Here is a 25,781-nt window from a genome sequence, read left to right as displayed (position 1 = left end):
TTTACCCAACCACACCTACCCATTTGGTTGATTCAAACTGAGAACGTCAGCTGAAATATTATATCCACCACCTTTTCAGAAACTGTACTGCCTAACTGCAATCTATTACTTAAGTTTGATGATCAAATGAGAATTTATAGCATAAAGGGCTTTATACAAACGCAATTTTGCAATGAAACATAACATTAGGGCTTATTATTCAGTCACATTTGTTACACAGAAAGGAGGGAAAAGAGTTTGCTTTCAAGGAATCTTGCTTCTGGCCCTAAAAGAAGAAATTTAAATTCCTGTCTTTTCATGAAGGAGCTACTTTGCATTCTCTAGAATCTCTATCAGTGTACACTTCAGGGCAAATTAAAATCCCAAGTCTCCAAAAGAAGCTAATCAAGACAACTCTCATTACATTTCAGTTCTGTACCTCTCCGCAGCAGAATTACAAAGCTAAGGCACTTTAAAAATGAATAATTTTTAATTTGCATGTTTCTCAGGGAACCAAACTTATTCTAATCTAACAGGTACTTAGTGACTTCCGCATGCAAGGCATTAAATATTAAAAGAGATGGTAAATTCCATTCTGTGGAAAGAATTCAGATGGAAGCAGTTGTTTTAGAAATGCAAAAAGAGGATCCCAAATGTCTAAATGCAAATCACATCTCTGAGACAAATGTGTATCAAATTGCTTATGGAGATTTTTTTTATTTTAACATTTAGATCATAGTTTCTGACCCAATTCTCTTCGCCAACTGGTCCCAAGTCTATCCTAAGATCCTTGCATCACAACAGATCATCAATCTTTTCCTTCACATGTATTGTTTCAGACCTCCAAGGGCACTCCCTCCTTCCAATTAAAATAAGAGCCCAAAATGACCTGATGCTTCAAAAAAGCCTCTTAAATGCATCAGTTCTACTAAACAAAGCTGCATCCTTTTTCCAGCCCTAGAGAACAGTAAAAATTAAATGTTGGCATTCCACGTTCTCTTACAGTAAAAGTAGACAAGAACTAGGCAATTGGCTCCAATCTGATTCCTTCATTTAAAAGTTTGAAGCATATTATTCTACTTGTAGGACTATAAAAAAAAAAGTCCCAGTTTTTGTTTTAGTGGGTTTTCTTCCTTTTTTTTTTTCCCTTTTAAATGGTATTTTGATGAAGAAAAATGCCATGAAAGTTGATAAAGGGACTCCAGGAAACTATCAAAAGACATCATTTAATACTGTGGACCCAGTCACAGGACTGCCAACTATTAAGAAAGGCCTACTATGCTCAAATTCCTCTTGCAAACAGATTTTAAGCTGTTTCAAACAAGTATAATGTTTAAAGGGAATCAGCTACAAACCCAATTTTAACATGGGATCTGCTCAGAGGTCTGACAAAAACCAACAAGGTGTAATACCATAAATGTTCTCAGTAGGTGCATCTACACGAGACGTTTACTATGCAGTTGCCTAATTAACTGTACAGTAAATATCTCAGCATCTATATGTGCGCCCCTATTAGGGGACACAAAACTAATAAACTCCCCTGCAGGAGTTTTTTCATACACAGCAGTGCACATGTAGCTGCCACCCTGTCTGGCTAGGGAGCAGGGTGCTTTAGTGCAGGGCCAGTTGGCAGGCAGCCTCGCGCTGAAGCACCCTCATGCCTCAGCCAGCCTGTCTGCAGCACATGAAGCCCCCATGAGAGCAGCCCTGGGCTGGCAGGCTGACCCCCCATGTCCCCTGCCAGGCCAGGCTGCTCCAACCAGGATCCACGTGCTAGACACAAATTAACTCCAGAGCAATATGCTCCAGAGTTTTTTGCTCCTGAGTGCATGTTCAAATGGTGTGCCTGGGAGCAAAACACTCCAGAGCAATAAGCTCCAGAGTTTATTCGTATGCATTAATTGTACATGTAGACCAGCCCAGTGATACCATATTTAATCTTTCTAGTTTACAGGTATAGTGATTTTCCTAAATGCCTTGCAATCTGCAAATCGAGCTATGCTTCAGTCTACCATCACCATTAGGACCAAAAGGTCTTCAACCAGAACTTGGCTAGCAAGTCTAATTGGTAAGCAGAATCCTACTCATTTATCTCTTAGGTGCATTGACACCACCACTTTGAGGGTGTCAATAAATGGGTGGATTGGGGTGATCCAGCTGAAACAGTATATTTGGACTTTCAAAAAGCATCTGACAAGGTCCTCTATCAGAGGCCCAGTGTACAGCAGGCATAAAAAAGGCAAGCAAAATATTAGGGATTATTAAGAAGGGAATTGTAATCAAAACAGAAAGTATCACTATGCCGCCTTATAAATCCATGGTGCATTCACACCTTGGATACTGTGCCCAGTTCTGGTCCTCACACCACAAAAAGGATATAGAACTAGATAAGGTACAGAGAAGGGCAACAAGAACTATTAGTGATATGGAGGGGCTTCCATATGAGGAAAGAAACTAAAGAGACTAGGCCTATACAGTTTAGAAAAGAGATGCTTGAGGAAGGACATGATAAGGGTTTACAAAATACTAAATGACAGAGAGAGAAAATAAGGATTTATTATTTACTCTCTAAGAACACAAGAACTAGAGGTCACAAAATGAAACTAGGAGGTAGTAAGTTTAAAACTCACAAAAGGAAGGTCTGTTTCATACAGTGTGTAATTCAAGTGTGAAACGCACTGCCACCAGGTGTTGTGAAGGCTGACAATTTAGCCAAATTCAAAAAGGGATTGGATACAATTTTTGGAGGAAAGAGGCATCAGTAGCTATTGAGCACAGGGGTAGAGATACAGGGTCTGAATTAGAGCTTCTTAGAACTTAAATGCTGGAAGCTGCAAGTGAGAGAAGAACAGTGGAAAAAACCCTGGTCAGATCCAGTTCACTCTTTCAGCATCTGCTCTCTGCCACTGTATGACGCAGGCTACTGGGCATGATGGACCCATGGTCTGACCCAGTAAATGGCATTTCTTATGTTCTTATGTTCTTACCAGGGCTAATAGGCCTAATTAATACTAATCCTATTTAACAATAAAATGAGCAGGTATGTCTAAACACTAAGAAAATATCTGCTGTTTTGCATAGTCTGAATTTTAATCCTTTGCCAACTGTGAACGTACACAACCTCCTAACCATTTATTTGGCTTGCAGCCTGGAAACTGCCTTGTTCCTAGAATTAACACAATTGTTCAGTCTGAATTCAAGCTGCAATATTCCTTTTCTATCCATCATATGGCTTTATAGCATATATTCTCTAGCAACTATGGCCTTAATCCACTTGTGGCCAAGGACTTCACTTTAACAGCAGAGAAACTGGAGATTCCACAATAAATCTGCAACATCGGGTAATCTAAATTAGCCCTACACCCAACAGAATTCAAAGTTTGGACTAAAAGCAATTCATAGAAAGTATACCAACTAGATTTCCCAACCAATGATGACAAAAATGCCTGCAGGTTCACTGTCAGGCTTTCAGCCTTGCAATCATTTTACAGTCCCCTTAAGACAGGTGTACTAATGCCCACAGAAAAGAAAAGGTTTTGTTCGCCCATTTTTGTCAGATGTGAAAGGGAAGAGGAAATGTGTTCAAGAGCATCAGGAAACTATGCCAATAACACAGTGCTTTCTTCAGATCACCAAGCTTATGTGCAGAACAGGAACATGCCACAATCCCCACCATACTCACCTCCACCGAGTAGGATATCTCCTCATTGCTGTTGTCATTGATTTTCTCAAATAATTCTTCACAGAGCTGGAAAGATTAAGCTCAAATTAGAATTACTAATAAACAATGAAAAATAATTATGGCGACACAATCTATACTCCTTCTCTTCTCCCTTCCAACCCCTCCCCACTCCAAGAGCCACATTAATGACATCTACACAGTACCAAGTGAAAATGCAGCTAATCCCTATTCCCAATCACTGTATTTATGCCTGCTATTTATTCATTCTTCTCTTTCACCAACTGTACCAAGCTGAACTGGTATTAATCCACCACAAAGTCAGAAAAATTACTCTGTACAAAACTGACAGCCTAAAACAATTGAAATTAGAATTTCTAACCTGTTTTTCTTGAGAGGCATGATTAAAAATACTAAATCCTCTCCCATGCAGCCATACAAAACAAAAAGCTGCTTATTTTTAGGGAAATAATCCTCAGAGTCATTAGTCTGCTTGACACAGTTCCAGGAATTAGATTTCAGTGAACTACTGGATACAGTTTAGAATCAGTTAGGAACATGCTTGTTCAAAAGATGCACTGGCTACCCAAAAAGAACAGATTTTATCATGTTCTCTGCAAAAGTGATTAGCTTTAAAATAGGCAAAATACAAACCTAAGAATTAAGATAAGAAGATAAGACAGGAAGAAGCTACATGCACTGAATTAGCATATGACATGGGTAGATGTCAAAGGACACTACAAGTGTAGCGAGACAACAGAAAAGGCCTTCAGGGTTATCTGTACCCAAACAGCAATTTCACACCAAATGTATAGCAGCATAGCAAGTGTCCAAAGATGGTCAGGCTGCGACCTCTGAACAGCTAACTCAGAAAATAATTAAGACATCTTCAATTCCACACAGATATGTTACGGGTTGTCAAATAAGTGAACCTCCTGAACATACAGAAATACAAGATCAAAGATCTATAGGGGTGCACCGATAAAGATTTTCTTGGCCAATACTGATGGCTGATAATTAACCAGCCAGGGGCTGGCCAATACCAATACTGATCTGATTGCCGATGTGCAGCCCAGCAGTTTGGAGAGCAGCATCCGGACAGTAAGTCTGTGGGTTGGGAATGGGCGTTGGGGCAGAGTAGATAGAGGCCATCATGGTGAGGGTGGGAATGGGGCTGGGACAGGGGCTGCCCAGCCAGGGCAGGGCATGGGCCAGAGCTGCAGGAGGTTCATCTGGGAGGCAGAGTGGGGCAGCTCCCAGCCACTGCGTGGACCCCCAGGGGAGGCACATGCCCCCAGATTTGTGTGCAGGGTGAGGGCACGCTGCCCACTGTGCGCTTGGGAGCTACACCGGCCATTTCCTGGGGAGGGCTGGGGGGCTGGGCCAGGGCTACTCTCAAAACAGGCAGGGGTGGGGCAGCACAGGCGGCAGCAGCACTGGCAGGGGAGCTACAAGGAAACTATGGTAAATTTTGGGGTAGCTGTACCCCGTATTCCCCTGTCCCAGCGCCACCACTGCCCGCCCCAAGTGCAGCCCCAGACCAGACCCTGCTGGGAAGAGGCCAGCGATGTCCCTAGCCCCAAGCCCACAGCAGTAGCCCACCCACACCCTGAGCATAAATCTGGGGGGCACATGCCCCCACACACAGTGACTGGGAGCTACTACCCTAGTCTCTACCATGCAGATGAGCAGCCCATGGCTTTGCCCCATGCACCACCCCGACTGGGCAGCACCTACCCCTGCCCCAGTCCCACTCCCTTCCTCACCACGGGGGCCTCAGTCTGCCTCCCTCCACCCCAACCTACTGGCCGGATGCTGCTCTCCAAGATGCCAGGCTGCGTTCCTCACCACATTCGTGCTGCAGCTGCTCATATGCACATGGCATTTATTGGTGACATTATCGGCTACACCGGCCAAAAAAAGCCGATTGCCAATAATGTCAAATTTCCTTTTATCAGTGCTGATCCAATATGGGCTGATATATCAGTGCACCTCTAAAGACCTATGTCTGTATAGAAACAGATCCTGCCCTACCTTCTGTATGTTTTTCAAGTGAAAGGACAGGAATTAGCGAGTACAATTTATACAAAAATAATGTTATCCCTGCATATAGTTGCGTTTGATCCTCTGCAGTTTAGTAAGAGCCTGTAGTAGACAGCAGGAGCAATAGTTTGGTCTGTAGTTTTCAATGTGGACTCTGACTTGCACAGATTTGGGGAACAAAGAACATGAAATATGAGAATCCCCAATTTTACAAAAACAATGTACACCAAGCTGCTCTGTAAAGCAACAAAGAAATACCAAGCTGCTCTAATCTATTTCAAGGGCTAAGCCCAAATACACATTAAAATGAGAAAAATAATAAAGGTGCTTGGCTATATGAAGAACATTTCTTATTAGATATACTATATATTTGTGTAAGTAACTTCTTCTCAAGTACTATTTAAAGCTAACCTATATGCAGCCTCTAAGGTCCCCTGTATGCATTATAGGTACTGGGTGATTACTTCGTTAACTGTACAATTACCTGGAGACCAGCAGAGTAGCTATGACACAATAAAAGCTTCCAATCAGCTGTAAAGTTAGACCTCGAAGATGTGTACTAACTTTATAGCTGGTTGCTATTAAGCTTTATTTTGCATGTGTACCAATGTCTCCCCTGAGGCTAGGAGCCCCGGCATCCATGATCCCCAGAGGTTTGGGGGTTTCATGCACCCCTGAACCCTAGGGATTTCAGAAACTGCAATCCCCAGGGTCCAGGCGTTTCACTCAAACGTCAGGACCCTGGGGATTGAAATATCTGAAGTATTTAAAATCTCTGGGCTTTTACTGTAAATTATGTTTATACACATAATAGTGCTAACATTGTGCAGCACCCCATGACTGCAGCACCCTGACTGAGAATTACTGGACTAGATATTCTCCAGACCCCTTTTTCTGGCAGTATCATCAACGATGCCATTTCCTGTCCAGTAAGAATCCTAATATTCCTGTACCACCTGGCCACAATCAGAAGAGGAAAAAAAACAACAAAACATGAAACCTTTCCTCAGCGTTACTTTTTTTGGATGCAGAAAGAATTGGGAAAAGCACGTACTGAACTAAGTACTCTATATCGAGTTTAAAATTTGTTCTTCTATGATTGCACTGATTTCTTTATTTCCCCTAAATTTGAGTCACTCTTCTTAACATTTCTCTTAATTGCCTGAAAGTTATACGCCCTCCAAACAATTTACAGTACCCACCTCTACTTTCAAAAACTAGCGACTTCTAGATAGCTGAGAAATATGTGCAACCAGGTCTGTTATACCATGCTAGTCGCTTGCTAGTTTGGACAAAAAACATGGTCAGTTATACTAGACACTATCAACTCCTTGGGTCAAGACATTTGCAGACCAGATGTACAGATCAATACTTCCTCCCTGAAAAGCAAGATTGGTTTTCTGTGGACTATCAATGCAAGGTAAAGGGTGTTAGAGTATCAAACACCTCAAAAGGTTGCGAGTTATATTACCTGTGGAATGATGCCAGCTTGGCTTTCTTCCTGTTTACCCATCATGGTATAGGACTTCCCAGCTCCAGTCTGCCCATAAGCAAAGATGCACACATTGTAGCCCTCGAAGGCATGCAGCAGCATCTCCTTCCCGATATCATTATACACACGGCTCTGAGATGCAAAGCAAGGATCTTCAGCCTGTAAAGATTTAAAGAGAATCAATCAATATTGCCTTCTCCTCTTAACCCAGACGCTACAATTGAAAAAGAGATTAGAGTTATTTTCTACTGAAAAGAAACCTTGTGGGTCAATCTTACAGGAGAAAGTATCACTAGCATTACTTTTCCACACATGGCTTCTAGGGGAGCGTGAAGCGGGCCATATTCGATTCGGATTCGGTCCGATTTGGGGCACAGCGATTCGATTTGTTGATTCGGATCACTGTCCCAATTTGATTCAGCCGAATCCGAATCTGAAGATTTGATGCCGATTCAGAGAATGAGCGATTCAGCCATAGACACAGCTTTAAATGTTTTTGCTACATACCTCGAGGTACCAAGCACGGCTCGTGAACACTGAGATGGTGGGGCTGATGGAGCGTCCCATAGAAGTGCCCCGGGGGGGGTATCCCCAGCATGCTCAGCGGCGGAACCAGAAGTGGACTGGAAGTGCTTCTGGTCCACTACTAAGCATGCTGGGGACCATACCCCCCCACCCAAAACTTCCATGAGACACTCCATCCTCTCCACCATCTCAGTGTTCATGACCCACCCAGTACCTTGAGGTATGCAGAAAAAACATTTAAAGCTATGTCTATGTCCGAATCATCGAATCTCTCCAAATCGATTCAGAGGGTTCCAATTCGATTAGGAGAGATTAAAGGGTCACCTGATTCAATTCGGATGCGAAGATTTGGCCACCGAACTGGGCCAAATCTCTGCTGAACTGAATCAGCGACCGAAGCTTCGCACAGCCCTAATGGTTTCCCAAAGCAATTCCACATGGGGCAGAATGAGACTGACAATCCTGGCAGTGTCACTATGCTAGGGGAAGCATCTGCCTAAGAAAAAAAACCTTTATGCCATCCTATAGCAGTTGGTCTGGACAAGGACCTAAGGAAAGAAACATTGAAACAAGCTGCTCACAATTTTTCTTTTTTAGAGTAAAAAGCATATTTGAGCTTCAGATGCCAGTCAAAACAAACCATGCAACTGAACAAGCTTGTTTGGCAGCTCACATTACACTTCCTACAATCTAGACTTATACTTACACCTCTACTTCACTAATTTATACTAATGAGTACAGAGCCTACCTCACAGCAATACGGTTTCAAGTTAGTAAGTAGGTAAGCAAAGTAAAAGCCAAGGAAAATGCATTTGAAATGATTTCACATTGGAAATTGTAGTTAGACCTGATCAGTAACACTTTACTGATCTAAATTGCACCTTCTGGATTTTTATTTTGTGCTCATCAGAATGTAAAGCGAAGCAGCTTTAGTAACACAAGGCCATACCGCAGCTTAATCTACTAGTAAAAATGTATGTGAGAAGAGAAAACATTGTGTATACACATACTAGAAACCTGCTCGTTTCTAATCTGTTTTAAAAGTTTTCTGCTTCTAAAATGCAAGTTTGTGGCATTCTTTTATCTAGGAGAAAAATATATATTAAAAAGTTATACTTAAGAGTCAAGTGGAATCATGAACAAACATGGTCCTGTTTAACCAAAGCACATTTAGCTTCTATTTGTTTTACTAAATGAGAGAAAGTAAAGACAGTATTTAAATCCCCAGACACTGAATTTGAAGATACCAAATATAAACACTAGAAATAATCAAAGCTTTTTTAAAGCTTAAGCCCTCTCTCTCCCATCAACACATGGGGCACACGTCCACCCAAACACGAACGTGCATCTTGCAGTGTCTCAAAGCCATTTGAGACGCTACAAGAGGCATGTGTGGGAGCAAAAAAAAAACATTCCCTAAGCTGCAAATCTGCAACACGGGGGCAAAATTAGACCCCTGAATATCCAGGGCTCAAAAAACACGCAGGGGGAAAAAGTGGGACAGGGCACAGGCCCAGACCCTGACATAACCAGAGGCTCGGTCTCCCACAGAGATGCTCTGGTAGCCAGCCAAAGCATCTCTATGGCTGGCCCTTGCCCCGGTGCTAAAGCACACTGCCTGCCTGTGTGGGGCAAGCAGTGGTGCAAGCTGCAGGGACCTGGACACCAGGCTCCTGTTGGTAAGTGGGGGGGGGGGGGCTGGAGGAGGGGGGAGGGAACCATGGGGGGGACCCCTGCCAGCTCCCCCAGCCCCCCAGATTGCTACCCTACCTGCTCAGCCCTCCCCCAACCCGCAATCACTGCCCCACCCAGCCCCATTCCTCCCTCCCCACCCCGCCCCCCAGCCCTCCAGATGGATGCCGTGCCCAACCCCATTCCCTCCCTGCCTCTGGAGCCCCTCCAATCACTGCCCCACCCAAACCCAGCATCCCAGCAATTCAAAAATAAAAAAAAATTAAAGAAGTCTAGCACTCACCAGCACTAGCCCTTGCCGTCGGGTCACTGGGGCCTTGTGACAGAGCCCTCCACACAGCACAGGGCCCGGGTGACAGGCACAGCAGCCCCAGCTGCCTGATAGTGCACAGAGCCACACAGTGCCCTACCGACCCCAGCCACACCTGCGCAATGGGGTAGTGGCGGTGTGGGTGCCAGGCAGCAGGGGCCAGGCCCCACTGCCCCATGCTGCACAGTGGGGCTCTACCATGTGGCCTCAGTGACCCCGACAAAGCTGCTAATGCCAGTGAGTGTGGGGCTTCTTTTGCTTTGAGTCCTGGACTGCTGGTGAGTGCAAGGCTTTTTTTTTTTTTTAAGTGCTGGGAGGTTGGGGTCTGGGGGAGGGGCAAGCAGGGGGTGGGGGTGGGGTCAGGCAGGGCAGCCATTGGGGGTGCTGCAGGAGCCAGTGGGGGATGGAGCCAGGCAGGGCAGCAATCCAGAGAGCTGGAGGAACAAGCGGGGGTAGGGCATATGGGCCCTGTAGGTGGGGGTAGCCTCTGCAGGGGCCATGTGGCCCCTATGAGGGGGTTGTAACCCCTGTTGGGAGGCAGTCCATGAGCTGTGCAGGGAGGCCAAGCAGCAATCCTGCACAGTCCCCCCACAATCCACCCACACACCCCCACACTTACAAACCCCACATCCCCCCAGCACACACCCAGCGTGCCCAGATGCCAGACAGGGTGAGACCTGCTGGCAGGACCTGTGGCTGCAGGGCCAGCTGTCCCACATCCTGGTTAGTGAAGTGGTCAGGGGGAGCTCTAACTGCTCTATGGTAAGAAAAACAAAGACAAACAGCAAAACATATAGGTATTTAGAATTCAGTAAGCTTCCAAATTGCTTTAACACTGTAGATATACAAATAAAACATTGTCCAACTGATCGCTGTCTCTCTTTATATATAGTGGTCTTTTGTTTTAATTGTAGAGGAACATGGACTTTGGGATATTTTACAGAATGACTTTGGGATCTTTTTAATCAGGGATTTTTCAGTTTTTAAATAGGGAACACCAGAATTCCTGCTAAGGAGGCAAGTGGCAGGACCCAGGCAGAGAAGCCTGCTCAGAGCTGGCACCTTGAACCCAGCTGGAGGTGGGTGACCTCCTGGCCAATTGGGGCCAGGAGGACATGCTTTGACAGATCAAAGCAGGCCAGCACTCTGGGAACATCTTTCGGGTGACAGCTGCCCAGATGGCCGGGCAGGGGGTACATATGGCAGTAGTGCCGCACAAAGGCCAACTCTGTAGCCACAGCCCACTGGCAGCTGGCCCAAAGGGGCAGATGCCTCTATTGGCTGTGTAGTCCCCATCCAGGTCTGACACGTGCATAGCAGGTCACAGCCAGGCAGCAGCCCCCACTGCCAGACTGCTGCAGTGGGTAAAGCGTGCAGGGAGCTCTCAGGGCTGCTTCAGCAGTCCAACTGGCACAAGGTGTAGTGTCCCCAGGTACCAACTGGCTGGGCCCCAGAAGCTCCTGAGAGTGGGTAGCCCTGAGCTACTTGACAGGGCAGCTTTTTGTACTGATGGTGCCAGGACAGGGCAGCTTTTTATACTGCTGCTGACAGCACAGCTGCTGGTCCGGGGCTCTAGCCCCCCCGACTGCAGATCCAGAAGGAGCCAGGCAGGGTTATTTTGCTCCAAGTGGCACTATTTGCCCCACACCAAAGTGCATGTCCAGGCACATCTGCTGAGGCAAAAAGCCCCAGCTCAAATTTGCACCGATTCTATTTGAGCTGCTGCAAGCACATGTGCTTGCATGTATGGATGCGCCCATGGAGGCTATTTCAGCTGATATTAAAGGATTTTTCTTTTTAAGGAACAGCAGAATGAATTAATTTCTAAGTAAGATTCAAAGTAAGAAAAGATATCAGATTCACCCAAAGAACCTTGTCCGACTAATTTCTAAGTAGATATTTAGTCTGTCATCCCCCTTATGAACAACATACAGGTAATTTCTTATAAACTGACTGAACTAGGAACCAGATAAAAAAAACCTCAATCAACAAGTACTAAACTCAGAATATGATAAAATTAACAGGAAGCCATCATTTCATCGAAATGAGATGGTTTTACAAAACTGGTCCAGAAGAGCATGGTTGCAATGCTATCAAATCAAGTTTCAGAAATACAGGAGTTCAAGGTGTTCCTTCTCTCAAGACTTCCCTCCTTAATGGAAAATGTGGCCAAAGTTCAAAAGATTTGACTTTGCAAGAGCTCTTGAAAAAACACTGATGAAAGAAACCCAGAAAAAATGCCAAAGGCAGACAGATCATCGGTCCCAGCTGCCTGGTTGGAAGGATCACAACAGAATTATGCTTGCTGCACATGCAATTAAAAGTGTTTCCCAGATCTCCAGATAAATCACAGAAGCCTTTTTTTCCTTTTTTTTTTTTTTAATTGTGAACAAAAGTAGTGAATCTGCCTTTTTCATGTGGTCAGGTTCAATCACTTAAAAAAATGTTATATTCAGAGATCAGACATCATCATCCAGTTGCTGGACACCATTCAAGACACTGCTCAAGGCAAGGTCTAGGATAAAAAAAATGAGCACTGAACTGGCATTCATTGTACATCTTAACAACCCTTTTCAGAGAATTCCTCATTTTCTCCACTGACTAGGTAAGGAAACCCCTGTTCTATATATTCCATGCAACATATCACCACACTAACAAGGATCTGTTTCACTCTGCATCAATTGGAAGAGACTAAGCTGTTGGTCAAAACTGGAATATTTTTGTTGGAGTATATTTTTACATCATTAACAATTATATTCTCTCTCCCCTGATGCCAGGTATTCCTTGAGAAATGGTCAGAATTTAGAGAAGAGGGCTAGTTTAATTTACTATAAGACTGACTGCTACTTTTACAATAATTATTTCCTTGAAGGTATGTCAACTTCTAGAAGGAAGAAAAAACCAGTGGCCATAATCATAGGGCACTGACCGTGCGCGCGCGGGGGGGGGGTCGGTCCTATCATGGGCTGTTTCTCTCCTCCTTGTGCTGCTCACATACTGCTCAGGTACTTTGAAGGGGACAGAAAACCACACCTTGGCTTTATGAATCATTTGATTCTCTGTAAGTCATACATTTGGGATCAATTTCTGTCTTTCTTAAAGGTTCCCTGTTGCAACTCAGCTCTGCAGCATCTGTATAAATCAGCACTTCAGCAGGGCTTTTTGGTGTTTTTATCTAGAGTTGATTCAATCAGCTATTACATAAAAGCACCAAAAAAGCCCCACTGAAGCGCACAACCTATACAGGTGTTGGGAATAAACACCGGGTCCAATTAACATGCTGGGCTCAATGCGGGAGCATGCCAAGTTTTTGGTTTTTTGGGGTTTTTTTGGGGTGGGGGGGTCCCCCCCCCATGTCTCCAAGCAGCCATAATTTCTATCATTAGATTTAGTTTCATAATTCTTGCAACATTTTCTGAATGCCTGTTGATCGGTCACATAACGGTATGGTTTCTACACAACTGTTTTATTCAACACGAAATTTGGTTCATCTAAGCTTTGTTCAAGAAAGCTTATTTATAGACTTTGGGTTTTCTGAGATAATTAACCTGTGCAGAAGTGCTAAATGCCCTACCCTTCACCCAAAACAAATATCTATGCTTAATGGGCAAAAATATGGATGATCCACTTTCTTTCATCTTTCAACAAAACATGGGAGGGGGCCTAGTACAAAGCCTTGATGCAGAACAATTGCCGGACATGAGCAAGACCTTCAATCCAACTCTCAGAAGGGGTGGGGCAGAGTGCTTATGCCCTGCTTTTTCCTGACAAGCCAATGGAATCCAATTCACTTTCCTCCATGGTGCAACAGAAGCTTAAGACACTTTCATTTCTGGATTAAAAATGAGAGAAAAAAAATTGTGACAAATATTGCTGTGCTAAGTGCTTGGGCCCAAGCCTCTATCAACTTTCCTCTTTCAAACACATACTTGTTCGCATACCCTGCAAACTTAACTTTTCACATCCAGAAGGGGGAGGGGAGGAGGAGGAGACGGACAACAGGACGGGATGGATACACATGACTAAATACATAGTGACACAAAGCTCTGGACCTGTATCATTCAGAATGCAACAGCACCAGGACAACCACCTGGTATTCAGTCAGGAGAAAATTAAGCAAGTCCAACAGGTAAATAGAGCTGTTTTTGTGACTGTACAATCCAAAACTTACTGAGGTATGGGACCAATAGGAGTAGTCAAAGCTGAAGGACTTTGGCGCTTCCTTGGGATTCTTTGGGTTGACAATACCTAGAAGAAACAAAATTCAAGCTCTTAGTTATCAATAGTATTAGCACCATAAAACAAATATACTTTTCCTGGTCTTTCAAACAGTGTTATGACATCTGATCCCAGATGCACTCAAAGTCCTGTGAAAGTCAGAGGATTCACAAGTTACACGGAAGGACTATCATGGACTAAATGGGTGTTTTTATCACAACTTCATACTGCAGTATTCTTCCAGGGACTCCATGAAGCAGATCAGGGAAAGGTAAGGGCATAGGAGAAATGCAGCTAATAAACCAATTAATAATCAGTTAATCAACTCTTAATTATTAATTATCATTTAACCAATTAACCATCTTAATAATCAGAGATCGAAAAAGCCTTAGACATGTCATCTAGTCCCTTGCCTTTTGGCTAGGAAAGATTTCTAAAAGCACAGTGAAGTGTGCACACGTAAGTATGTGCGTGTAAGCTTGAGGCACTTCAATAATGAAAACCCCAAGAGCCACTGGAGATTTCACAGCAGGACAACACAAGCCTATTTTGAAATGCATGCTACAGTGCAAAGATAAAGACCTATGGCCTACAGATTTTTATTTCAGAGGCTCATGATTCTTTAGGGCATTGTGGGAGGCAATGAAAAGAGCTGGAGGAGGATCTACAAACATTTCAGGGATTGCACTGTATAATATACAACATTCTTCTACAAGTAAAATATGTACAGAGCCCACATGGAGATTTTAATAGGACTGACATTAAACGAACCAGCCAAACTACTTGCAAATCTTACCTTCAGCATATGGCTATAAGGTTCAGTCCTACAGTAACCCAGATCAGACCCTGTTTTATTCCTTTGGCAATCCCTCAGTGCAATTTAAATGGATCCTACTGTACAGATCACACAAAGCAAGCCAGCCTCAGTGGTTATTTCATCTACAGTTCACTTGTTTCTGGAAAGGTCCAATGCAGAACTGAACATCACCTCCAACAGCCTTTACAGCTTGATGCACTGCCTCCTAGATTCTCTCTCAAATGCGTCAAAAATAAGGACATAAGATTTGCCAGGAAGTGAATCTAGTCTAGCATCTTACAGTAAGGTACTGCAATAATTTCAAAAATTGATTCCTTCAACTACTCTGCCCATATTAGTGATAAATATATATAAACACATATATGCTCTAAACTTCCAAGTCTTTTACCTCTCCTACACAGAACCCCTCAATCTACTAGGACAAGGGTTGTCAACCAGGGGTACACATACCCCCGGGGATACTTGGAAAGGGGCTCAGGGGTATGCCATCCACCACCCCATGCCACCGCCTCCCAGGAGCAGCAGCTCCTCTCTGCAAGCTGCACAGGCACTGTCTAGCCAGCTGGATGCGGGGGAAGGGGGGTGGTTTTCAAATGTGGCCACTGTCATCCACCACCCTGCTCCACCTCTGTGTGCAAGCCCCCCCTGCTCCATGTCTAGCCACCCCCTCCAAACTCCGCCCCCTCCCCCGCCCCCCGGTTCCGCCAGAAGTGTACCCAAAAGGGATATACTCCTTAAAAAAGGTTGGGAACACCTGTACTAGGACACCTATTCCCCAGCACCTCAACACAACTCTTTTAGGTGTCATTGCTACATTAGTATCTTGTGGCAACAGGGAGGGGGCATGTGGCCATGAGATTTTGGAGCAGGCCTGTAGATTCTGTATTTCAAGTGGGGTGATATTTAAAATTCTGTTTCTTGCTGCAGATATGGAGTCCAACGGCCTCTTCTTTTCAGCACTCGTGATTGTTTTATTTCAATTAACAAGTTTGCAGCAATGTAGATGTTTTCAAGGTCATCTCCACAAGGAAAAAAGGCATACAACCCTTTTTTAAAAGACATTTACTTCAGGGTACCAAGTCAACTATGCCACTGTGCCCTTTCCCCCTCAGTGCAAACTGTCAAAGCACCTGACATCTCAGCCCTTACCACAGGAAGTCCAAGTTGAGCTAAGCCCTTCAAAAGCTTGTGCCTGCAGAATCCACTATGGATTGTACAACTAGAAATCCACAGAATTTCCTTTCAAAATTAAACAGCTCTACCAGATGCTTTGGTCCTAAAGCAGGACCATTTTCCAAGACAGCAGGATGGGAAAGGAATCCATGCCCCAGACTGCTGTTTGGGCTACAAATAGCAACAGTTGCTTCCATGCTTTTCCTGGGCAATTCTACTTTGCTGGGATTTGCCTCTCCTGACATTCTTCCCCTATGAAAGCTGACAGATATGCAAAGCCAAGGATTAATATGCCTTACACCAGTACAATATCACGTGGTAAAACGCATGTGGCTTTGGATAGCAACACGGGCATCAACACATCAGCAACAAACTGGTAACCTAAGCAATCAACATGGCTTCAGTTTCCCCCACAAGAGCCTCAGCCAAGTTGCAGTATTTCTACAGCGCGGTTTTCAGCCAGCTGTCAAGTTGGAGGACTCCAGGTTTCCAAGGTTTTACTACCAAGATGTTGCCTAGGCTCTCCCATTCACAGCCATTACCCTCCAGATCTAAAGGTTTATAGCTGGAGTCAAAGTCATAAGCTGAAAGTCATTTCAACCATTAAAGACAGACTAAGACAGCAGTGAGAGAGAAGAGAAGAGAAGAGAAGAGAAGAGAAGAGGAAGAGAAGAGAAGAGAAGAGAAGAGAAGAGAAGAGAAGAGAAGAGAAGAGAAGAGAAGAGAAGAGAAGAGAAGAGAAGAGAAGAGAAGAGAAGAGAAGAGAAGAGAAGAGAAGAGAAGAGAAGAGAAGATCCACTCCCTTCTCCCTGCAAGAACATGACCTTATTGCCCCTAAAATAGCCAATTACATAAAAGGGTATATTACTATAATTTGTCCAGACAATTAACTCCCACTTGGTAGTTTAATCCCAGTCTCGAGCCACCATCACCTCAAATCATACAGGCTGCTTACAGGTGTAAAAAAAACAAAAACAAAAAACCCAAAAAACCCCCATGCTTTTAACTGGACGTGCTCCCGCACTGAGCCCAGTGCATGCCCAGGAGAGTCAGTGCATTAGTTGGACCTCACTCTGCAGTGTCTGTATAGATCAGGAACTTTAGTGGGGGAGGCAGGGCACTTTTATCTAATAGCTGATTGAATAAGCTGTAGATAAAAGCGCCATAAGGCCCCGCTGAAGTGCCCAATTTATACAGACACAGCAGAGCTGGGTCTAACTAACATGCTGCTGCTTGAGGTGAAGCGAGGAATTTTGGGGGTTTTTTTCATGTCTGCAAGCATCCACAGACACTACTGCTACAAGAAGAGTGATGGGTGGAGGCACACGAGAAACAGTTGTGCTCATACCACAAGTTCTGCAGCTCCTCCCAACAGGGGAATTTGGAACATGGTAGGAACAAGCCAGAGACATGCAAGCTATCTGTCTTCACTAACCAAAGTTTTCACTGCATGATAGATCAGTGTGAATTAGCTAGTCCACTATAAAATACTGTTGGGGTAAGATGCTGTACATTTACTGCAAGATAAGTTATACCAGATGAAACAAAGAAGAAAGAGGGTAGCTGACCTCATCAAGATATCTCACTGTAGAAATGACAAATGCATTTTTGCCACTTATGATTTTACAATAAGAAATACTGAGCAATAGTTATCTGCCTGTAAAAAGGCCACCTCTATTGCACAGAAAACCAAGTTTGCTCTTTACCAAAGAAACAACAATTAGGACTGAATACTAAGACTCTTACTATCTCAGTTACACTGAAACAGAGCAGGCAGTAAGGACTTCTTAGACCTGTTCAGAAATGCATTTATGAAAATGAAGACATTTTTCCTGGGGTTCCTACAACACAGCATATTCAATCACTTTCACGAGCAGATCCAAGAGAAAGTCTGAAAATCCCACTTCAAACCCAGCTAGGAAAGCACTTGGCCAAGGCACTGAGAAAAAAAAGGTCAACTTCTTTTAAGCAAAGAGGATACAGTGTCTTAAAGATCTATAAGCAAGAAAGAATTGTGTCTACAAGATAAAGGTTTTAGAGGAAAGAAAATCTATCTGGGCAGGAGAAAGCTTTCACCTACAGCTCACAGGACACATTTTTTTCAGGTTAGCAGCTAATTACCAAATTCAACGACGGGCAACTTTCAACTGTGGTTTCAGAGGGGCATAAGAAATAAATGCCTTCTCATTCTACCCATATTCCCGGGGGGCGGAGGGGACGGGACAGGGATGACATGAGCAGGGGAGTTTTAGGAAAGCCCTTAGGACTACTGCCCATGCTGTCCATGATAAAGAGAGGACAGGAATAACAGAAATCAGGCATTTTAGGCAAACTAGAACAATGGTGAAATTAATTTCCTCACATATGCAGGGTGCAACTCAAGATCCCTTTAATTCATGTACACAAGCTTATGAAGATTTCCCATTTGGTCCTAACAATCAGTCAAAAATGGAGCTCCCCAAAACCCAGGCAGTTCAAAATACTAGTTCCAATCTTCACAGCAGGTACAACGTATTAAAAAAAATATATATTCTAGTATTTCTAAAGCTCCTTTCTGCAATATTAGCTGCTGGATAAAGCTACCAAGAATTTATCATGTGGAATCTCACTTGAATCATCTCTTTAAAACCTGTTTAAGGCTGACAATTTTTAAGCAGCAAAAAGAAAGCAAGGTGGGTGACAGTAACTCTCAAATGGAGGAATTTGAAAAATTCCCACCATTAAAGAAAAATAAGGGCTGGGCAGCCGTGTGAGCACTCCTGATTTTTAAAGCCTTAAAGGCTGTAGGCTCTGATTATATATGCACTGCAGAAAAGGTGCATATGGCTCCAGACATAAGATGAGAAAAGGACTGGTAAGGGACCTCCTCAAGCCTCACACCCACATGTACTACACTCATATCTGACCACCCGTGATGTTGCTTCGGTAAGCTGGATCAGCAGTCGGAGGGCCACAGCATGGAGGAATTCAATCTCTACCTGGTCTTCAGCTTGTACCACTCTGCTTTCTCTTTCTGAATAGAACGGCTCCATCAAAGCGGTGTTCATTTTCACCATCCTTGAGATTACCAGCTGTTACATTTCACAGGCTTTGCACTCCCCTATGTCTGAGGAAGGGTGCATGTGCCCGAAAGCTTGCAAATAAAAAAAACAAAACATTTTTTTGCAACTATCTAGTTGTCTAATAAAAGACCAAGAGTTCTGATTAAACTTCACAGGCGATGCATTTCAGGGATCACCAAATCAACATACTAACTCAGCTGTCCCATCTGACCCACTTCACCACAAAAAAAATAAGTCTGTCTGAGAAGAGTTCTGCAGCTTTAGCACAACTGGTAAATGAGGTTAGGTTTGTGTCCTCTGAGACCAAACAATGTGGCATTTCTGGTTGAATACAGCAGTTAAGCACCCTGCTTCCTTCCTTGCTCTCACAGCCAGACTGTGTAACCCACAGCATCTGTGTAGTGGTCACAGAAAAGGAAGGGTGGGGGGAACAGCATTAGGGTAGGGTTAGGCTGTACATGCCATTCTGTTTCAGTACAAAAAAAAATAATCAAAACTGCTTCTGCCATTGAAATCAACTGATCTATTTTCAGAGGGTCGGATGCTTAACCCTAAAAGGAATTCCTGACCTTAAATCCCCAAGAGATATCCGAGCTATCCACACACACCCTCCTGGAAGAGAGAAGCTGCTCCACATACCACTGCCCATCATCTAGAGCCTCAGGGTTTGATGTATTCAAGAGATCAGAAACAGGACCCTTTCCCAAAAGCAGCACTTAACTCTTCACCAAAATCACTAAGAACCCTAATAACTATTGACTTGTACACCTCAGTGTTTATGGCAACAGGCTAGTCATATTTTGCTAGAAAACCCATGTCAAAAAAGTTAAACCATCTGAAGCATTAAGCTGACATACTGCCCCAACAATTGCATTGAGGTGCTGACAACACCACGAGCTCCATAGGGATGCTTCAGTGCCAAGAAGCACGAGCGAAAATTGTGGTCGAGATAATATCACTGAGCAGTGTTTCTCAACCTGTGGGTCATGACCCAAAAGTGGGTTGCAAGAATATATGAAAGATTCATAGATGCTAGGGTCGGAAGGGACCTCAACAGATCATAGAGTCCGACCCCCTGCACAGGCAGGTAAGAGGGCTGGGATCAGATGACCCCAGCCAGATGCCTATCCAAGGGTCGCAAACGAACTTTAAAAATGGATCAACAAACTTTAAAAATGGATTCTCCTTTAAAGGAGAAAAATGTAGGAAACCGTGGCTTTTCCCTTGCAGGCTGGCAGAGCTCCAGCCTGAGAGGGGCTGCTTGGGGTCCCCCCATGCCACACACACTGGAGGGCTTGGGGGCAGTGCGTCAGTGAGAGGCACTAGGTCAGGACTGGCAATCAATGTTTAAAAATGGGTCCTGTTACAAAAAAGTTTGAGAATCACTGCCATAGAGCAGTAGTTCTTGACGGTTTCAGACTCAAGGCACCCCTTAAAATATGCCAGCTCTTGGTCTTTGCTCATTTTTGAGTGCAGAAAAATAATATCACACTACTTCAGTGGAAAAGAACACACAAATACCACAACAGGTCAGAATAGTTTTTATCACTATTTGAAATCTCTGGGGGTTTTCAGTGAATCATGCTTGCACAACTAAGACTGCTAACACTATATGGCATCCTGCACCGCCCTGAAAGGAAAGCAAGGCACCCTAGGATGTCATGGCACCCTGGTTGAGAATCGTTGGCGCAGAGTGCCCAAACCCACACACATGGAAGGCCAGGAGAACTGAAGTCTTAACAGCCATGAAAAAGGAAACCTGAATACTTTATACTGCTCACAGAAGGGGCCATGTAAATAATCCACGAGACAGAATGCCTCCTTTTGAAGAAGAGATAATTTCTGGAGAGACGACGCAAACTTTTTACACAGCCCCACCAATTTACTTCCATCTTCCACTTGAGGTATTGTTTCCAAGGATCAGGAGTGGAATTCAGCCTCCGTGACCTGCCAAACTGGCCTACCAATTGTGAGAGAGCGTTTGTGGAATACTGACACCATTTACTTAGAAATCAGCTGAAACCAAATTTGCATGAAACAGTAAATTTGGCGGTAACTTCAAATCGCAACCAAAGGCCCGAGTTTGAACCAGCAAGCATTTAAGAGATGTACTGAGATCAGACATCTGGCAAGAGATGGTAAGGCAGCTAATAACTTAGGAGTTCTATTTTCAACTGCCACGGAGAATGCCGTAGGTGTCACAGCAGGCACCGACTGACGCCGCCGCGGAAATAAGCAGACGGATGGAACCTGATAGTTTATTCAGAAAACAGGCAGGGGACTTAGGCCAGAAAGATATCTCCACAGTACAGGGAGGCTCAGTCTAGAACCTCACAATGCAGAAAAACTGCATAATAGTAAGCAGCAACCTGTAAGATTGCACGACTGCACAATAAAACTGACAGCTGACAACACGGAAGTTAATCACAGAAGCGATGAGCTACACTTTCAGTTAAAAAAAACGAACAACCACCCATAAATTAGACCAGCCATGAAGGGTGCAACACTCACAAAATATTAAAGCCATTCTTGCAATCCACACAAGACCAAAATGAACCACTTTAGACACTCATGGAGTAGATTATAATCTATACCATAGTCTCATTTACCCTCCTTTTACCACACCAGATTTTGCTGCTTCACTGCATGGTACACAGGCTAATGGTTTAATTACAGAGCCCCAGGAAATGAGAAAGGCAATAAGGCAGACAATCGCAGCAGGGCCCACCATTAATGGCCTCTATTTTACAGAATAAATTTGTTTATCTGATATTTCAAAGGCTCGATGTGGCAATTAACTATTCTGTTTGCAAACTAACACTACCGCTTTTGTGTTGCAGCTATAATTAGTTTTCATCAGTGTGGCACTGCAGTAACTTTGAACGCTGAAGTTAACCTAAACAGACTGTTTCAGAGAAACTCAAACCCTTTTCCAGGCCCCTTTCTCTAACTAAAGCCAATTTCTTCTCATGTGATGGTGAATCTTGCAGCTTTCCAGCCTTTCCATACCAAGATTTTCAGCATAACTTTCTCCCACTCCAACTTCTAGTCTGTACTTAAGGGGAAAATTAAGATGGGCATCTAAAAAACAGTTTCCTATACAGCAAATGCAGCCAGTTGAAAGGACTAACAATACTTTCCTTCTGATGGAGAAATCTGGGAGGATAAAATGTACAGGAAAAACAGTTTTAATCTCCTAAAGCTATTAGACATTCTGTAATAACTGAAAAAACCTAAGCTAAAACTTAGAGGGGCAGTGTAGGAAATGCCTTAACAAATGCTCTTCCCAATAAATTGAGACCCTCTTGACATATGGATGTGAAGGCCACAATAAAGTTCATCTCTTTTGTTGTAAACTGAAACATGGCGAAATTGGTGCATTACATTTATGCTCTGGCCAATTTGTTGACTAACACTTAGGTGCATGTTGGCTCTTTTACAATTAAAATACACACTCTAGTTAAGCTTCTAGAGGGTCTCAATATGTCAGTTTAAGACTGAAATATTTTCCATTTTTCAGCTCTGACAACAAAGAGCCCTCTTATTTTCCAATACTTCCCAGGAACTGAAACAATATTACGGCATTTGGATTACAAAAGACTGTATGGCAAGGGTGTGTAAGTCCCAAAACAGATGATGTGTTTTTTGTCCTGTATTCATCCTCACTCCTGCCCTGGAATGAGCTAGGCTCTGTAGATTTTAAGCTTCTGTTTTAAAAACGGGTCCCTTATTGTGGAAGGTAAACCATGCTGTGTATCGGAGACAGCCTAAAACGGCTCTAAGGAGTGTTACATCCACATCCAGTTTATCTCAGTGTTCCAAACCCAAAAAAGGAGAAACTTTCAAGTAATTTTAAGTCATTACCTACATGCCTGGTTACAGTAGTGGGCAAACACACAAGAAAAACAGCAATATTGCCAACCCATTCTCCTCCACACCAAACTACGCTGACTTCAACAGGAATTTTATTAAGGAAGTTTAGCTATTACATAAAGGCCATATGCTCCCCTTCATCTTTGTCCAAATCTATTTTCAGAGAACGATGCACTGTGAAATGGTAGCATAAAGCCTCCAGAACATGATTCCAGTCTACAAGTCAAGATTAAAAGCATAACTTGCCCATTCACAGAATGACCGTAGTGCCCCTACAATAGGCAAATGTTTAAAGCCAAACTGCTGACACTGAAATGAAAACATGCAAACACTGTATTTCCTATGTCTGAAAGGTGATACATTAAATATTTCTAACTCCCTCAGGATGGTTTCAAAAACTAAGTGCAACTCAAAAGCAGACTCTCCAGGGCTTAGCAAGATTAGTTTCGCATTCCTGGACCTTTTTATCAAAATGGACCCTACACAATGATGCAGCTGGAAGGCCAGTCCAGCAAGAACAAACTAGAAAGTGACCTATGGCCCATTAGCCCCAAACACAGGATGGCAGTGGATTGTGGGAACAGCAGTTATATAACTGTGTTAAAAAACTATACTGCCAACCCCCCTCCAACAGCTGAGCTAGTGACTGCTGGAGCCAACTAATACAATACAACAGACACAATAGATCTTTCTCCAAACCATTTCTCCACTTTGAGATGCAGCTGAAGTATGTGGAAACTGCAGAGAGCAACTTTATCATAATGGGACAGATGGTATACAAAGCAGCCTCAGATTTCAAAGGGAGGAAAGTGCACACACAGTTTGACCTATCAGCTTTTGGGCAGGAAAAGCCAATAGCAAGTATAGCTCAGGTTGTCACAGACTATCACTGTTGCACAGCTGCAGCCTGTCAAAGGAAGAGGAAGTTACAACTGGGATGTGCTGGGTAAACCCTGGAAGCCTCATTTGTCTAAGGAGTATTTGATTTCAGCTACTCTTACTCAGCCAGGCACCTCCTGTTTCTCAGACACTTTCCCAGACCATCCGCTGTAACATGGCTCACTTCTCCCATGGTATTTTTCATAGCATGTGGGAAATGCAGAGTGACAAACACAAAACAACCTGGAGCCACACTCACTCTAAGCACTGGCATTTCCTTGACTATGTCACTGCTATAGCCTGTGATCAAACGGATATCTGTACGACACAGGCCATGCAGGGAACCGATGACTGCTGGACAGATCACCGTCTTGTCAGACCCATTATGAACATCCAGCTTGCTCCAAAACACTGAAAACAGCTCAAAGCAATGCAAAGGACTCTCAACGCCAAATCTCTTCAAGACCCAAAGGTCTGTAGATCTCTAAGTGTCTCCCTGAACAGCTTTCTGGCCTGTCCACAAATGAAGGCAATACTGAGGAACTCTGGAAAGGGTTAAAACCACCATCCATATGGCCTCTGCTGAATCCATTGACTATACCAACCACTGATACCAAGACTGGTTCAATGAGAACAACACCGAGCTCCAAGCCCTCCACAACCAGAAGAGAAGGGCTCATTCTGCTTGGCAAGATGACACCTCATCTCAGCAGAAGGAGACATACCAGCTCCTCAAAGCAGGATCCAATCCAAGAAATCAAGTCAGTGGTGGCAAGACAAAGATCTATGCTGACAAACATGATATGCATGGGGGGGTTTTGGGCAACAAAGGCCATCTACAGCCCAACTTCCCACAGCCCTACTTTCCTGTGACCACAGGATAACTCAATACTCCTCAAAAACAATGAATCTATCTAAGATAAACAGAAAGAGCACTTTGAGGCATTCCTGAATCGTGAGTCAACTGTGGCAGATACCACCACCAAATCTATCCCCCAAGACCCCGAAAGGGGATTCTTTGCCAACCCTGCTATCCTAACAGAAGTCTGGTACGCCGTTAAGGAAACAAAGAACAACAAGGCTACTGGACCGACCGGATGGCATACCTGCCGAAAGCTACAAGGCTGGCAGCAAGAAACTGGTACTGAGATTCCATGAATTTATTCTATGAATTTGGAATGACAAAGAGATCCCTGAAGATCTAAGGAATACCAGCACCTTGACTACTTTCAGGGAAGGAGATAAGTCTGTGTGGGAATCTATCAAGGTATCGCCCTCCTTTCCACAGCAGATAAATCCTCTATTGTATCCTTCTGAACTATCTTCTACCTCTTGCAACCAGAACCTCAGTGTGGTTTCAGACCATCCTGTGCAACAACTGACACGATCGCTGTTGTCTACCAGGTCCCAGAAAAGAGTTGGGAACAACACCTGTATATGGCCTTCACCGACCTCATTAAGGCCTTTTATTCCATCAATTGAAGCCTTATTGAAAGTACGGGCCCGAGTTGGATGTCCTAAAAAAAGTGCATCAAGGTCCCAAGGCTGCTCCCCAACCAGACGACTGAGACCATTCTATGAAGCAAATCAGAAACAGATCCATTTGTCTTCTGAACTGGGGTCAAGCAAGAACGTGTCATTGCCACAATCCCCTTCTTACTGGAATTGACAATGAATACCAAACGGGCAAAGGACTCTTCAATCTGGCACACATTCAGTCAAAGATCAAAGTACTCAAAACTAGAGATAAACTGATATACTGGTTGTGTATCAGATCAGCACCGATAAAAGGAAAATTAATATTATCGGCTACTGGCTTTTGTTGAACAATAATGTTCTCTGATATTTTAATTATGCCAGGGCCCCCAGGCACCTGGGTTCCCTCCCGTGAGCAAGGGTGACCCCAGATACAGCCCCATCCCCTCACCTGTGGGCCGGGCTGGACTGGAGCAAAGCAGCTCCCAAGGTGTCCTGGCTGCAGCACGATGCAGACTGTGAGCTGAGCCCAGGGCAGGTGTTGTAAAAGGCAGAATGCCGGA

The 25,781-nt window shown here is 43.9% G+C and overlaps 1 protein-coding gene across 7 annotated transcripts in view; it reads right to left on the bottom strand.

Moving 5' to 3' along the window:
- KIF1B (kinesin family member 1B) overlaps positions 1-25,781 on the bottom strand; it is a 142,893-nt gene that overhangs the window by 89,629 nt on the left and 27,483 nt on the right. For all 7 annotated transcript variants that reach the window (XM_019493828.2, XM_019493831.2, XM_019493830.2 and 4 more), the window contains exons 3-5: positions 13,892-13,968; positions 7,173-7,352; positions 3,662-3,727 (exon numbers count right to left, since the gene is read on the bottom strand). In XM_019493828.2, the coding sequence (XP_019349373.1) occupies positions 3,662-3,727; positions 7,173-7,352; positions 13,892-13,968 (323 nt within the window). The remainder of the gene's footprint in view (positions 1-3,661; positions 3,728-7,172; positions 7,353-13,891; positions 13,969-25,781) is intronic.

This window comes from Alligator mississippiensis, chromosome 13, assembly GCF_030867095.1.
Source record: "Alligator mississippiensis isolate rAllMis1 chromosome 13, rAllMis1, whole genome shotgun sequence".
Lineage (NCBI taxonomy): Eukaryota > Metazoa > Chordata > Crocodylia > Alligatoridae > Alligator > Alligator mississippiensis.
This window is presented reverse-complemented; position numbering and strand designations above follow the sequence as displayed.